Here is a 16,228-nt window from a genome sequence, read left to right as displayed (position 1 = left end):
GTGGATTATGAAAGCTCACTAGGATTATTCTGGATCGACGATCCTTGTTGAGTGAGAGTAGAATTATTCTGACCCATTGAAAAGAGTTTCAATGATACTGTCACGCCCCCGACCCGAGATTTCGAATCGAGGGTCGTGGCAACCGCCGCATACTTATAGAATACTTTTTCCATAAGCATGCAAGGTATCTCATCATGATATCTTCACAAACAGTTAAATAAATTTTTTTTCATTCAATAATCAAATCTTGGTTCAAATAACAAATCAAAACTAAGTGTTCAAAAGAAAGTAACTGTCTGACAAAGTCAACACTAAAACAAAACTAAAAGTCTTGAATCAATTCTGAGAAAAATCTTAAATCAATGAGTCAACTCCATCTCTAATCGCTCTCCCAACCGAAATCCCGCATCATGCTAATTTTCTGGATCTGTAAGAAAAACATAAAACTTATCATGAGCTAAATAGCCCAGTAAGCAATGTATACCTTTAACTGAATAATCAGGCAAATAATACTATGCATAACAAATCAATATGTAATTTCATGAAATCATATTCATACTGTCAATCATATATAAAAGTCAATTCATCATAATTTTCAATTATGCTTTTCTTCTTAAATTCATCAATTTCTTAAATTCTTCTTACCAACCATGACTATGACCACATTATCCCTGTGGCAGGGTCATAATACCGCGTATCTGCTTGCGGTGGGCTGCGAATCATCTGGCAGCCAAGTCCTTTGGAACCGCTGGTCTAACTGGCGGTTTTGTCGCTGGTCTATCTGGCGACATGTTGCTGGTCTTACTGGCGACGTAAATCCTCAGGACAGTCAATTGCCAACGTATATGCCCCCGTTGGTGGGGTCCTCAACACAGTCAGGTGGTCAATTTCATATTGTCTTTCAATTCATATATTATTTTCAAAATAATATAAATAAATGATATTCGAGTCAAATCAACCATGTCATTCTTTGTGATCATACATCATCATAATAATTATTCAACAAATAACTTTAATCATAAATAATTTCTACAATTAACTTTAATCATAAATAATTTCAATAATTATTTCAATAAATAATTTCAATCACAAACATGCATAAATTTATTTAATTCAAAATTTTGCCAGATAAATTCAGTAAAAGTAAACACTACTTACCTCAAAAGAAAGTCCAAACTAGAAATTTTAGGGATCTCAAAAATCCTTCTCAGAACCTGATACGTCAAATATCATATTTTAAATCAAAATTTTATCGAATTAAAAATAACTAATTTATTAAAAATCTAATATCTCCACTAGGATCAATTCGTCGACAGCATCCCGATTTTCGAATTAACCCATGGACACCCTAATTTTATTTTTATTTTTATTGCTTTTTTTTTTAATAATAAATTAATTCCATAAATCCTATGATCTAGAGAGAGAAAGAGAGAGAGAGAGAGTTTCTCTCTCTCCGCCCCTTCTTTTTTTTTTTTAATAATAAATTAATTCCATAAATCCTATGATCTAGAGAGAGAAAGAGAGAGAGAGAGAGTTTCTCTCTCTCCGCCCCTTCTTTTTTTTTTTCTTTTCTTTTTCTTTTTCCTTTCCTTTTTCTTCTTTTTTTTTTCTTTTTCTTTTCTTCTTTTTCTTCTTTTTCTTTTCCTTTTCTTCTTTTTCTTTTTTTTTTCTTTTCTTCTTCTTCTTCCCGCACCGGAACAGAGGACTCTTGTCCTCAGGCCTTAATCGGCCGTTCGGGCCGCGGCTGCCACGGCAAAGGCCGGCGGCCGACGGGGCCATCTCCTCCGGTCACGGAGAAAACATGGCCAGCGATCAAATCCGATCGCCGGCGCCGGAGATTCACGGAAAGTAAGCCCAAAAATAGGGGTCTTTCCCGACCCAAAAATCGGCGACGTTCATCACCGGCCACCGCGCACAACGCACGGGGAAAAGAGGAAGGAAGAGGGGAAAAAGAGAAGAACTTACCTCGGCCTCTTGGGACCTCGTCGGAGAGAAAACACGACGAGAAACCCAACTGTGCCCGCTGCTCTTCTTCGGGAAAATTGGAGAGAAAGAGAGAGGGAGGAGGCCGTTCTTGGGTTTCAAGGGGGAGGGGTCTACTTATAGAGGACCCTAGGACTCCGAGGGGTCCTAGGAGTCCTGATTCCGTCCGGATTTCACCGGAGAAGGAGACTCCCATCGGGAGTCTTCTTCCCGATTTTGAATTCCCCTGTTTTATTATTATTATTATTATTTTCGCTTTGGGCTTTAATCTACTGGGCTGAAACGGGTTTGGGCTATAACAGATACTATGATAGAGATCATGGTATATCTCACTATAAGACAGAATTGAACCTATGGGATCACACAAACAAGGAAACCAATTTGGATTGACCAATTAGATTTGTGAAGTCATAATTGAATTAGGATTTAGTGAAATCATATTGGGTTTAGGAAAGCCTTGCTAGTACATGGTTAAATCTAATTCCTCTTGAAACTTGGATTCCTTATTTGATAAGGATTAGACCAAGTTAGTTATATGCATTAAACCTAATCCAAATTGGATTTGAAATTGGGTTCAAGGGGCTTAAAAGTTGGGTGCGAACATGCTTTGGATCAAACTTTTATTGTGCCATTTGATTTGATCAAATTGGGCACACCATATATGGATGAATTAGAGGGTCCATGCCTCTCTCAAATCTGATTTGGGCATGGGCTATTGGATAGCATGAGAGGGACACACGCCCATCTCCTTGTGGTGTGAGGAATTTTAGAGGGCCAATAGTTGGCGCCTTATCCTTTTTTTCTTATGAGATAAGGAATGTCTAAGGTTTGAAAGAAAAAATCTTAATGAGATTAGGACTCCTCTTTAGATAAAGATTGGAGTTTGGTTTGGACTCCAATTAAAGCCCTATATAAGAGGACCCCCTCTTAGCCTTTAGGTATAAGAACCAAGGCATCAAGAGAGCTCCTCCAAACCTCCACGCCTCCTCTCTCTCCCTCTCTTTCTCATACACCCAAGGGTTGGGCCGTCCAAGGTTCCACACGCCCAAGGTGTTGGGCAGTTCATCTTCTCTATGCCATATCCTTTGATGGCTGATTGTTCTACATCAAGTAAAGTCAAGGAAAAAGAAAGACTAATCAAGATGTTGATCAAGAAGATCTAAAGGCTGATTAAGAGTTGATCAATTGTATGTAAAGAAGAAAAAGAGGAGCAATCCAAGTTGTTCTTGCATGGACATTCGTAGAGGTTTAACATTTGTGCGGCTAAGATAGAACCTATTCATCTTCTAGATCTAGATTTGAGTTAAAAAAAGGTGAAATAAGTATACGATTTGGTCACATATTTTTAATTTCAGATTAAAATCTGTGTATGTTACTTTTAACATGTGAACTAGATCCTTAGGTGCTTTCTTTCCGTGACGAGGGCCTCATTGTGACTCGAGATCTCTTGCTTCTTTCTCCTAACTTCCTCATTAAGCATACGGTCTTTCACCGTTGTCAAGGCTATCAAACTCTTCAATGAAGAATTGCTTAGAGATACTATCAGATTCTCCAAACTGTCGGGCAAGAAACTCAACCATGAAAGTTCCCTCTTTATATTTCATGTTCACCAATTTACGTATTAGGAACACCTTATTCTGCACCATCTTTCTCTTGTACAGGCTTTTCTATTTCAACCGCTGAATAAGCCCAATGATTTTGTGATTTGGTTTCTCTCATTCTCTGTTTGCTGAATAAGCCCAATGATTTTGTGATTTGGTTTCTCTCATTCTCTGTTTGATGTCTTATCAGACTAAGCAATAACTCCCTTGATTAGATCATTTGTTGCAGTCAAGAGCTCATGACTCGGTACGTGAGGTATTGTTCGCTTTGGCTCATGACCATTTTTAGGCTTCAGTGGGTCTTAGGCTTTAGTGGGCCTTGATCATTTAAAGCCTCACGGTTTTACCCTTTAAAAGGCATCTCACATGAGAAGGATGATCTCCTCCTATATAAGCAGAGTCCTCCTTGACTCCAACCAATGTGGGACAAATGATGTCTTTTCTTCTACACCACAATATCACTTGGTGGGATCATAAATATTAAAAATAATAGGCAAAGTGAAAGCCAAAAATCATACTAACGACAAGCACAGAGAAATCATAACAATTGCAAGAATATCAGAATTTATTCGTGGTTTGACCGAAGCCTACGTCTACACAGAGATGAGAGTAAGAAGGAGGTTTCACTATAATAATAGTTTAGAGTATAAAAAAAAAATTTTCTTGACACTATACTGAAAGCACCGCTGATAATACAACAAAAAAAAAATTCAAAATTAAGCAAACCTTCAGAAAAATCATTCTCAATGGAATAACTCTAAATCAAAGTTGAGCGAACTCTTTCAATTGATATTTTTCAATTTTTTTTTTGAATAAAATATTTTTTAAATCTTTTTATTATTTTTTTTTTAATGGCCTTCTCACGACCCCCCCCCCCCCCCCCCCCCCCTCTCTCTCTCTCTCTCTCTCTCTCTTCGCTGTAAAAAGATAGAGTCGGTTACGGACTCCTTTTTCGCGCACAAGAAGGCTTCAGCCTCTCCGCGCACAACGGCTTCCGCGCGCTCCCTCATTCCACACGCTCGCTACCTTTTCCCGCGCGCCACCCAGATCACTTTGTTCACATGTAGTACTTGCCCTAACTGATCAAGATTTTTATCTTGCTGGAGATGACATGGAGAAGATGCCACCGCCTCGTATCATGCCATGGAAGATGGAGTCCTAGATGATGTCTTGGAAGTGATTGGTTGGTCCAAGCAACAGATCCTGCCAATCAATTTCGGTATCTCTCTCTCTCTCTCCCCCTCTCTCGGGGTATTACAACGAGACCACTGCAAATGTTATTCTGCTCCTCCACCCATTACATCATACAACACCACAACGACTAGGTGTGGAGGATGGTGGAGTCCCTAAACTCAAAACCTTTGCTAGAATACACGGAATCGGCTTTGCGTCCCATGATTGGAGATTTCTGGATTCCATTCTTGACCTACCACTTCCATTTGATCCAAAGGTGCGCCTATGCTGTGAAGCACACAATAATAGATGGCCCTATTCAAGGCTGTAAGGCTAGCTGGAACAGGGGTTTCTAACTAGATATAGGCTGGATTCGACTTGCACGGTCTCGATCTTTTTTTATTTGTTTTCTTTTATCTAGTATTGAGATATGAGTCATTCACATGAGCCATTTTTCATCAATTGAGATACTTTGGTATAAGACCGAGACAATCTGAACTGTATCGTTAGTCCGATCCGGAGGAGGATAGCACAAGCTAATAACCCCATGTGGTAGTTGACCCTATTACCGAAAGCTTATTGGCAGATACAAACTCCAGATTAGCGAAAGTCGATCCAGACCTCGAACAACACCATCCCGAAGATCAAAACCTCTTATACGGTCGATTGACCTTGAATCCAAACCAAGGATGCACCCCAATGCCATGCCGACTTCAAGCCACTAGCCATTTAATGATGGAGTTAGGTCGTTAGAATCTTCCAATGATTTTCAAAATATGGACAACTGAAAGATTTAGGTGCAAAAATGTATAACTCCATCTCTATAAAAAGAGATATTCAGGAGATCCTAAGATAAGCAAACAACCACATCCATAGAGAATCATGCCTACTTTCTCTCCATTTTCTCTCTTCTTCTTTCTCTGTTCTTAAACTTCTACTAATTTAAACACAAGAGGATCCCCCAGTTAAAATATCTTCAGTGCATATGGACTTTTATTGCAGATTTTTTTTTAGAATGAAGCACCTTTTCAGCCAGACCCAAGCTTCACATGGGTGGATGACCGACATGTCCGAAGGCTTGTAGCAATATCTAGTTAAGAGCAGCTTAGAACGGCTTTGTGGCTGATGTGTCAGTGTGTCAAGGGTCATCAGAGTTTGCCGCCTCAGACCCTATAAAGTATTGTCCGCTCCGGCTAGATCCGGACGGAGAGCGTGCCCCATGGTCCCCATCGGGGGTTGTCCCTGGAGCCCCTGGGCCCCACCGGGGGTTATTCCGCCCCGACCCAACGTCACGCAGACGGCCTCACAGTTTTGTCCTTTCGCCCCCGAGGGGAGAAAAAGCACATCGTGAAGGAAAGCGTGCTCGTATCCCACTTAAACACATGACACTTCAGAGTTTGCCCGATATGAGACTATTAAGGGAGTCCCCCCACGACCTGCCCACAACATAGCCCCCACTCTGGAAAGGTATGTGCTGTAGGCAGGGGGCGGGTGCTCCTTCCTGACGTGACACTGATGTGTCAGTGTGTCAAGGGTCGTCGGAGTCTGCCGTCTCGGACCCCACGAAGTATTGTTCGCTCCGACTAGATCCGGATGGGGACCGTGCCCCGTGGTCCCCATCGGAGATTATTCCTGAGGCCCTTGGGCCCCACCGGAGGTTATTCCGTCCCGATCTAGCGTCACGCAGACGGCCTCACGGTTTTGTCTTTTCACCCTTCGAAGAGGAAAAGACGTCTCGTGAAGAAAAATATGCTCGTATCCCACTTAAGCACGTGATACTTCAGAATTTGCCCGATATAAAACTATTAAAGGGATCTCTCCACGGCCATCTATATCTCTTGCAGGTAAGGAAGATTTGGATCGAGAGGGATTCAGCAGCTATAATTAATTAGCTCGGGAATCTCCGATTTGAACAAAAGAATGGTCTCGAGAAGGCAGTTTTCGCTCCTTTGAAAATCATTTTTCTAAAAACAAGCAGCGGAGATTTACAGAACAAAAATCCAAAAAATAAAAAATAAAAACTTAAAAATAAAAATTGCGTTGCATCATAAAACCGCAACCTTCGGCATCCATTGCAGAAGTGCTGCCAATTCATCAGGACATGTATGTCATCGCCGCCACAGTGCAGAAAATTGAGAAAGAGAAGGGGGCATGGAAAAATAGAAGAAGAGCAAAGCAGGAAACAAGGCCATCCCGTCATGTTAGTTTCTCAACCTCCGTCCAACTCTGGCCGGGGCACTTCCTTAGCGCCCTCTCCTTCATCATCCTGCGGGTCTGCTCACCCCACTCCGGCCTCCCTGCATCATCATAGATGCCTGCTAGCAGCACATATATCGCTGGATCCGCCGGGTCAATCTCCAGCGCATTCCTCGCCATGCACTCCCCAAGAAAGAGGTTCCCGTGGAACTTGCAGGAGGCAAGCAGGGTCTTGTAGATCAACGTATCCGGCCGGAAGGGCATGGTCTCTATGGCCAGCGCCGCCGCGTCCAGCCTGCCGGCTCGGCCCAACATGTCCACCAGGCAAACATAGTGATCGCACTGTGGGGGCACGCCGTACAGTTCTTCCATGGAGTTGAAATACTCGATGCCAGCATCGACCAGTCCGCCATGGCTGCAGGCGTACAGCACCAGCAGGAACGTGATGCCGTCCGGCGGGACTCCCGCCAGCCTCATGTCCTCGAAAGCGGACAGGGCTTCCACGAACCGCCCATTGGATGCCAGCGCGGATATCAATGCGTTCCACGACACCACATTCGGCTTCTGGATCGCCATGAAGGCCCTGCGGGCCTCATCACTGCTCCCGCATTTGCCGTACATGTCGACAAGGCCGTTGGATGCCGAAATCCAGCTGCGCAACCCGGACTTCACCGAGTAGCAGTGCAGCTGCTTCCCGGATCCGACAGCCACCGAGCCTGCAGCAGCAGATAGGAAGCATGCGAGGCTGAAGCCGTCCATCCTCACGCCCTCCTCGCTCATGCGAGGGATCAAGCCGAGAGCCCTTCGGTGGAGGCCCATCTGGTTCATTCCCCTGGCCAAGCTCGTGTACGTGAACACATCCCTACGGGGCATCATCGTGCTCGCCACAGCCCACGCCTCGTCCGCCCTCCCGCATCTAGCATAGGCGTCCACCAGCGAGTTCCCGACGGCAGCATCCGCCGTGCCCAGTCCGGTCTTGAGCATGTAGGCCTGGAGCTTCCTCGCATGAGCCAGAGCTTCTACAACTACTTGTGCTTTTGCTTCGCCGGAGTCGTCACCACAGCCCTTGAGGAGCGTCGACAGGGTGAAGGAGTTGGGCTCCACTCCGGCGGCCCGCATCTCCGTCAGTGCTGCCGACGCGTCTCGTTGTCGCCCGTGCCGGGCAAGCGCCGCGATCAGAGCCGTCCAGGAGACCACGTTTGGGGAAGCGATCCGCTGGAAGGCGCGCACGGGGTCCTCCAAATCCGGGGACCATTTGGCGTACAGGTCTACCAGCGCGTTCCCCACGGACGCGTCGTGATCCAGACTGGCCCTGACCACCCGACCATGGACTTGCCTCCCCAATTCGGGCGCCGGAGTCGACGCGCACGCGCTGAGGATCCCCGCGTACGTAAAGGAGTTGGGCGTGACGCCAGCGGCCTCCATCTCTCGGAATGCCGAGATGGCCTCACGGTAGTTTTCCACATGGGAGTAACCGGCGATCAGCGCTGTCCAGAGCATCACATCGGATTCGGGCGTCTGGTGGAAGACTCTGAGAGCGGCGCTCATGTCGCGGCACTTGCAGTACATGTCTACAAGCGCCGTCTTGAGGACCAGATTAAGCTCGAAACCCCAGAGGACCAGGTGAGCGTGGAGCAGCGCGCCACACCGCCGGCCGAGAAATCCGCTGGCAGTCAGAAGCTTGGCGAAGGTGAACTCTGTAGGCGCGGTCCCGCTCTCGACCATGGAGGCGTACATCTGCACGGCGCCGCCCCAGTCCTCGGCGTCCACGAGAGCAGAGATCATGGCGGTCCAGGAGACGACGTCCTGGCGGTCGATCAGGGCGAAGATCCGAGCTGCTTCTTCGAGCCCGTCGCACCTGGAGTAGAGATGGAGCAGAGCGCTGCCCAGGACGGCGTTGGATCCGAACCCGCGCTTCAGTATGTGAGCGTGAGCCTGCATCCCCAGGTCCAGCGCCCGGAGCGAGGAGGCGCAGCGCACGACGCTCGAGAGCACGAACTCGTTCGCGGCGGAAGAATCGGAGACCAGCAGCATACGTTGGAACAAGCGGAGGGCCTCCTCGTGATCCCCGCTTCGAGAGTAGGCCGAGATGATGCCGCTCCAGGTGGCAGCATCCCGGTGGGGCAACCCGTCGAACAACTTGCGCGCTTGGGCCGCTCCACCGGAGCATCTGGAGTAGAGGGCGAGGAGGCGGTTGCTGAGGAGGAGGTGCCCGTGGAGGCCCGCCTTGATAATGAAGCCGTGCACGCAGATGCCCTCTCGCAGTGACCTGCAACGAGACAGCAGCGCCAGGCACACATCCTCGGCGACGACGGAGGCGGCGGACGCTCGCTCCTCTGCTCCATTCGAATCCGAATCCGAAAGATGCGGGTGCCGACGGTGGTCGTGCGGTAGGGTGGAATGGGAGAGAGACGTAAAGAATGATGGTGCGGGAAGTGGGGAGCAAGTAGCAGGAAGAGGAGAAGTAGGATGGAACGAAGAGCGGTGGAAGAAGCTGGTCAAGACCTTAATCCGGCAGCTGCTCATGCTCTACCATACCATGTGTGGTTCGGGCAACGAAATAACTTAAAAAAGGCTGCCAACAGAGATGTGAGCTGACTTGGCAGCGGGTGTTCCCCCCTCCCCTCCCCCCCCCCCCCCCCCCCCCCCCCCCCCAAATGTCAGGGTAGGATCGATCCCTATAGAATCTGTGTCGCCTCAATTAATTCGATCCTCACAGCGAATGTACCATCCAAAAATCAAGGGTCACCCGACACTCATGGGTGACACTCATGCCATGATTCGAACCTCCTCTCGGGATTAAATCAATTTTGACTTCCGAATCCTAATATGATGACCGATGCTAGCGGCTAATAAGTCTTAAATAGATTTTAGTAATTCGGCTGATCTTTTTTTCTGACCGCCTTCCAACTGCTTACTTCGAAAGAAAGTTGAGCATCGGATAGCCATTCTCCACATAAGATTTAAGCTGAAAGACACTTTAATCATTCCTCTTTGTACAAACCTATCAGGTCATATTGTCTAGTTGGCCACTTTACCTACCGGCTATGTGTCAGTTGGATCCATGTCACATCACTATCCCCTCCACGACCAGACTGCATGTTGGTTAGAGAAACGTTCGCCGTCAGAGCCGTTTAAAGATGCCCCAATACGGCTCCGTACGATGGAACACGATCGGAATGGCCTCCCGTCCTTCCACCCTTGACCTTAATCTCTCTCTATAAATAGAGAAGGGGTCCTGACGAAGACTACGGCACCGATCTCCGCTTTAGTCGCTGACACCGGCTCCTCACCGATTTATACATCGGCCAACCGACCTCAAGATGACACTCGGACATCGGGCATTGAGCCAAGGGAAGCTCAATTTTGGCATCTTCCTTGGAGATTCTTGATCAATCCTTACTCCTAACCAATCCCTATCATTCATTATTACAATTTATTACTTCAGAGAGATCGACCCTCACTACCCCAAACCCAATGCGGCGGACTGAACCAGTCTCTAGGGCAAGTTGAGCCTCATCTTTCTGACTCTCCATTGTCTTTAGGTAGGACCTCTTGGAGGACCCTCTGGTATCCTTGCTCCGACCACCGATCCCAACTACTATTAGTCAACAGATGGGTGAACCCAGGCAAATCGGCCGATCCTCCCTCCACGCCGACATCCTCCATTCAGCAACTGGGGCATCTGTTGACCCCCAGACTTGGATATCAGAGGAAAGATCTGACACTAGATGATGGCCTCTCATCTAAAGTGCAGATCAGAGGACACTAATTATTGTCACCTCTCCTGTTGATTGCATGCCGAGTAAAGGCACGCTCGCCGTCGGAAGACATGACATGGTCCGTATGGCTCCAGTGGCACGAAATGACTTTTTGTCTTTTTTCTTTCGGCCTTGATCCCTCTATAAATAGAGATAAGGAAGAGACCCTCCAGGTATGCATGTGACCATCATACTTGTGCTCTCTTGCGATTCTCCTCTCTTCTCCTCTGTTGTACTAGATTTTTAATTTGACCATCGGAATCAACTTCGATCGGAACCAACTTCGATCGGAACTTATTTTGCAGGGATGCCACTTCGATAGTCTCCCACCCACTCCAACCGTCTTCGACTGTGGTCGGAAATCTTCCACAATAAACATCATTCAGTAAATGGTCCTCTTGGAAATAGATTATGCATTCAAATGGGTTCTATTGTTGGACATGGAAACCGTCTGGTCTCTCTGGCTCGATTCCTCTTGCAAACAGTTTTTGCATGTTTCATCACTGAATTGAATCCTCAGCCGTGGTTCATCTCTATTCCCAAAGTAATACCCTCTGTTGGTGCTAAAGTTCGTTGATGCCGGATTCACTGGAGTTGCAGGTGTGAATAGGACCTCCGAATGGTATACCTGCAAAAAGTTTGGATAGAAAGATATTCCGATGGAGACTCTCTGACGCTCAAGTTAACTAGTAGAACCAACAGATAGAGGAATGTGGGGCTTAGAAAAAATTGCATATCCGGGATCCCTCTTTTTTATCTCCTTTTATAGACGGATGTCGAAACCATGGTTGGCAGGTGGACTGGCACGATTATACGAGACTTGAGGCAGATTTTGCATAATACGCTAACTGTTTGAGAAATTTTCATATCGTGAAGATCATGGATGCCTTATCTACTTCCTGACAGTTGTTATCTGATTTAGTTGGTTCAAGCCGATTGGGACTCAGTGTTGGCTGATGATGAGTTGGAACACTATATTAGCCGACTGAGAGTCAACACTAAATTATAAATGACCAAAGGTTGGCGCTGAGAGCCACTCGATGAGGGATCGATCAAAGATACTAGCCAATCAAGAGTCGGCATTGCATATTCACCCACTACAAGAAAAAAGGTTTTCTGTGATGTTGAAAAACATCGCTAAAAGTTCTTCAAAACATCACTGAAGTCTTTTCACGATGTTTGGCATAACGTCATTAAGATCGTCGTGCTAGCCACATCGTTAATAGCCAATCATGATGTTCGTCATAAAATATCATAGAAAGGACGTCAAAAGTGTGATGTATGCCTAAACATCATGAAACATAGTTTGATTGAGCAATATTTTACCAACATCATGGAACAAAAATCTTTCACGATATTTTTCAAATGTTGCAAAACGTAGGTTGATTGAGCGACGTTTCACTAACGTCGTGGAGCAAATGTCTTTCGTGATGTTTGACAAATTTTGCGGAATGTGACGGATTGTGTGACGTTTTGCCAACATCACAGAATAAATGAGGATCTTTGACGAACGATTTTGCTAATGTTGCAAAATAAGGATGTTTTGTGATAATGATGTTTTACGATGGTCAAATTTTGCTTCATTGATAGTTCAATTATAATATGTATAAAATATTATATTTCATAGTATATATTCAAATACCAAATAAATCATCCATTTTCAGTCAACAAATCATTCAATAACTAAAGTATGAACTCACATGCAATTCATAATCAAGATGAATCCATACATAAAGTTTATAATCCAAAATTTAAATTATCTAGGCATCCAAAGATATGGTATTTCCAACTAAAAGCACCAAGAGACCATGTCTCTACCAAAAAATAAATAAGTCTTGATCTAAGCTATCAATTCACCTCTAACCAAAAGCAAACAAACTTATTATCCAATTATCTATAATAAAACAAATGAGTTCATAAGTCGACAATCCAAAACGCAAAAGGCCCCTCTGCCATGCATGTCCTCAAAACCACATGGGATCCCTATCAAAAAGAAAAACATAATCAATTAATTACCTATATATTACAGTAACAAAATACATACATTATTCCATTATACTTACAAAAAAGATTTAAGGATGCATTAAAAAAAAAAATTAAGTAACTTACGTCATAAATCTGATAAAGAGATATTCTGTGATACACATAAAGCTTCCAAAATCTTTTGTTGATGCTTCATCTGTGCCTTAATGTCTACAATCTCATTCTTCATCTCTTGATTATGCTTTTGCTACTGCTCCAACTCCTTTTGAAGTCTCTTCTTAGACATAAAAGAGGAACTCTTCTCTTTTGAATGAGGTCCAACTCCCAAAGCATAAACATAATTTGGTCTGATCCCCAAAACTTTATCGCATATCTAGTCTGCTGTCATAAGATGACCATCGGATATGGACTGCTCTAGCACCTGCATCATTTCATTCCAACAATATTTAAAGAGGATTAATTTCAAAATAAAAATTAAGCTCACTTAAAATAATAATCATAATTTTATTTTTGTGTAGTGTCCTCACCCATTTTGCCTCACACTCGAGAGTTGTCCATCTACCTGGAGAGTCACCATGACCTGGGGTGTAATGAGTATGATATCACAATATAATTCGATCGCATTCTTCTCCATTCAATTCATTCTCACTCTGTTTAAAAGATGAGTTACTATTGCAAGAAACTTAAATATCAAATGATATTACTCATAATTAAAGTACGATATCTCACAATCTTATACTATATAGGTACAAAAGCTTTTGACCCGATGTTTGCTTGGCACTTGACAAAACTTCTGAAATTTTTGTTATGCTCACATGTTAGCTGAAAAGATAGAAAACTTTATGCCAGTCAACCTAAAGTAGATTCTTTAAAGGAGATATTTACATGCAAACATAATGCAAGTTATACTGACCTGTGTCTTTTCTTTGCTCCAGTAAGTACAAAGATCTATCCAATCTGTTGTGGTCATAGTACTTGACTTTGAGTCCTTTCCATGGTTAAAGTAATGCATATGTAGTCGATATCTTTGATCCTTTGACTTCAATGAAAGAAGCTTGTTGATGCTAGCACAAACTTCCTCACCCATCTTTAAACCCTTGACATTTAGTTTTTGCTGCAAACAAGTATTAAATACTAGTTAACAAATATGCATAGAATACAAATGCAACTATAATGATTTCTACTTATCTCTAGTTTGTCAAATGCAATTTACATCTCCACCTCTATTAATTTGGTCCATCTAGGCTTGACAGATAAGATATTTTGAGCTATCATACTAAGCTCATTTGATAGCTTGGCGGATTGAACAGTATTAGTGGATCGTCCTTCTTTCGTTGAGATGTTGATCTCTATTTTCTTATCAAGGAACTTGTTTATCTTACTTAACCCAACCCTTCTAGTACAACCTCTTTTCTTTCGTCCACCCATGCTTGTGGACCCTACAAGATAAGCAAGCAACAATAAGAATGTTAATTTAAAAATAATAAGGTGATATTAAATACAAATAGGCATATAATGATTCGTACCTACAGAGCTAACATCAGGAGTCAAGTCCATGTAGGATGTGTGTGCTCAGTAGGTTCTAGCTTGATAGGTGGTGTATGGACTTGTGGCGATTGAGAGGAAGGTGGTGGAGCAGGAGGTGTAACTTCTGCTGGTGTTGGATCTAGAGAAGCTGATGGAATGTGGACTGATGGTGACTGAGAGGAAGGTAATGAAGCCACGATACTATGACTCTGCAGAAGCTACTGGTATCTAGATAGAGAGGGTGCAACATCAGCTAGAGATGGAGCTAAAGGTATGACTTCTGATGGTGTCAGATCCAAAGAAGCTGGTGGAATATGAGCTGGTGGCGACTGAGAGGAAGGTGATGTAGTCACGGTGTCACGGCTCTAAAGAAGCTACTGGTACCTTGACCGTAACTGTGACAGCAAGACCATTCCCTCGATCGATGGCTGCTGAGTGGAATGCGGTGGATCTGGATCGATGGCTGCTGGTACTTTTCTTTTTTTTTCTTAGACAATCTCGGTGCTATGAGAATACCTACAATATATAGTCAAATAAAATCAATGTCAATATTTTAAACTAAATTAACTAAGATCAACTTTAAGATATTCATGTAGGCAGTTTATCATTAAGTTAAAGCTATTTTATCACTACATAGTCTATATACATGTGTAGGCAGTTTACTATTATACATATGTACATGCAATTTTTTATGCATCTTTACACTATAGAGTCTAAAAAAAAATATCATCATAACCTCACAATTGTATCACAGAAAAATAATAGTTAGAGAAAGAGATAAAACTTTGTGCTGCAATCAGAATTGTACCATCAAGATGCACCTATCAACTCCAAATCAACCACACTAACGAAACAATAATTTGCTATATGACATTAGACAGTTGAGAATCAAAATAAATTATTGTGACGATCATTGTCATCATCATTTTGTTAATCATCATCTTTGATGCAATATTCTGCCAAGGTATCATCTTCATCCTCACTATCCTTTGTTGCTAACTCTTCTACTTCATGATGTAAACCTCGCATTGTATTCAACAAAGTATCATCTACTACATCAGGTTCGACATCATCTCTATCTAATGACCTATGTGACATTCCTCAATATATGCAGGAGTCATTTCAAGATCCTTTTCATCATCAAAATTTTCTTCTGTTGTTGCATCAATAGGGATGTCATACACATGTCCATACTGATATTCTTGCACAACACGTCAGTTTTGTCCTAGTTTCGTATCTTGTAAATGACAAACTTGCTTTACTTGATTTGCAAGAATAAATGGATCATTCTTATACCATAATCTGATTATATTTATGCTTTGCATATTTTCATCAATCCTGACATTAGCGTTTCTAGACCCAAGATCATTCCACTTGTACTTAAAAAGAATAACACTTTTATCCTTGACGTAATCCAATTGAATAATGTCTATTAATAACCCAAAAAAATTGATGATATCATCTTCATGATTTTCTTTTACCACAATACCACTTTTTTATAATTTTTTATGGAAATCACGAACTTCAGTATGGAATCGCACGCCGTTTGCAATACATTTCAAGTAATTTTGTATCAAAATATGAGGTCCACATACCAATATATAAAGACTCGATTCTACTTTTCTCGTCTGGTCTGTACAATATTTCCATCTACTATTATGTAATATAAATTATAATAGTTGAATATATAAAAATATAATATGTATGCACGTAAACAATCTCATAGAGTTTGTATTCTCACCCGATGCTTTATCCACAAAAAAAATTATTCTCTATGTCTGTTCTCAATATTTAACGAACTTTGCTCCATTAGCTCAACCTTATGTTTTCTAACAAAAAGGTATCATTTACTATCATATTTCTATATCGAATATTTAATAATAAAATTTAGATAGTAAAAACTTACTCAAAATAAGGCTCCATCTCTTCACAATTGGTAAGCACATACCAATGAGCCATATCTTGCTCTTCTTTGGGTAGGAAAACAAACTGAGTTGCTCCAAA

At 43.1% G+C, this 16,228-nt stretch overlaps 1 protein-coding gene across 1 annotated transcript; it reads right to left on the bottom strand.

Moving 5' to 3' along the window:
• Positions 1 to 6,797: 6,797 nt before the first annotated feature.
• LOC105050906 (pentatricopeptide repeat-containing protein At5g52850, chloroplastic) lies at positions 6,798 to 9,567 on the bottom strand. Its single transcript, XM_010931131.4, has one exon. The coding sequence runs from the start codon at positions 9,477 to 9,479 to the stop codon at positions 6,954 to 6,956; it is 2,526 nt and encodes an 841-aa protein (XP_010929433.1). The 5' UTR covers positions 9,480 to 9,567; the 3' UTR covers positions 6,798 to 6,953.
• Positions 9,568 to 16,228: the final 6,661 nt, after the last annotated feature.

Source organism: Elaeis guineensis, chromosome 8 (genome assembly GCF_000442705.2).
Source record: "Elaeis guineensis isolate ETL-2024a chromosome 8, EG11, whole genome shotgun sequence".
NCBI classification, from domain to species: domain Eukaryota; kingdom Viridiplantae; phylum Streptophyta; class Magnoliopsida; order Arecales; family Arecaceae; genus Elaeis; species Elaeis guineensis.
The sequence above is the reverse complement of the archived record's forward strand: the minus strand, read 5'-3'. Positions and strand labels throughout refer to the sequence as shown.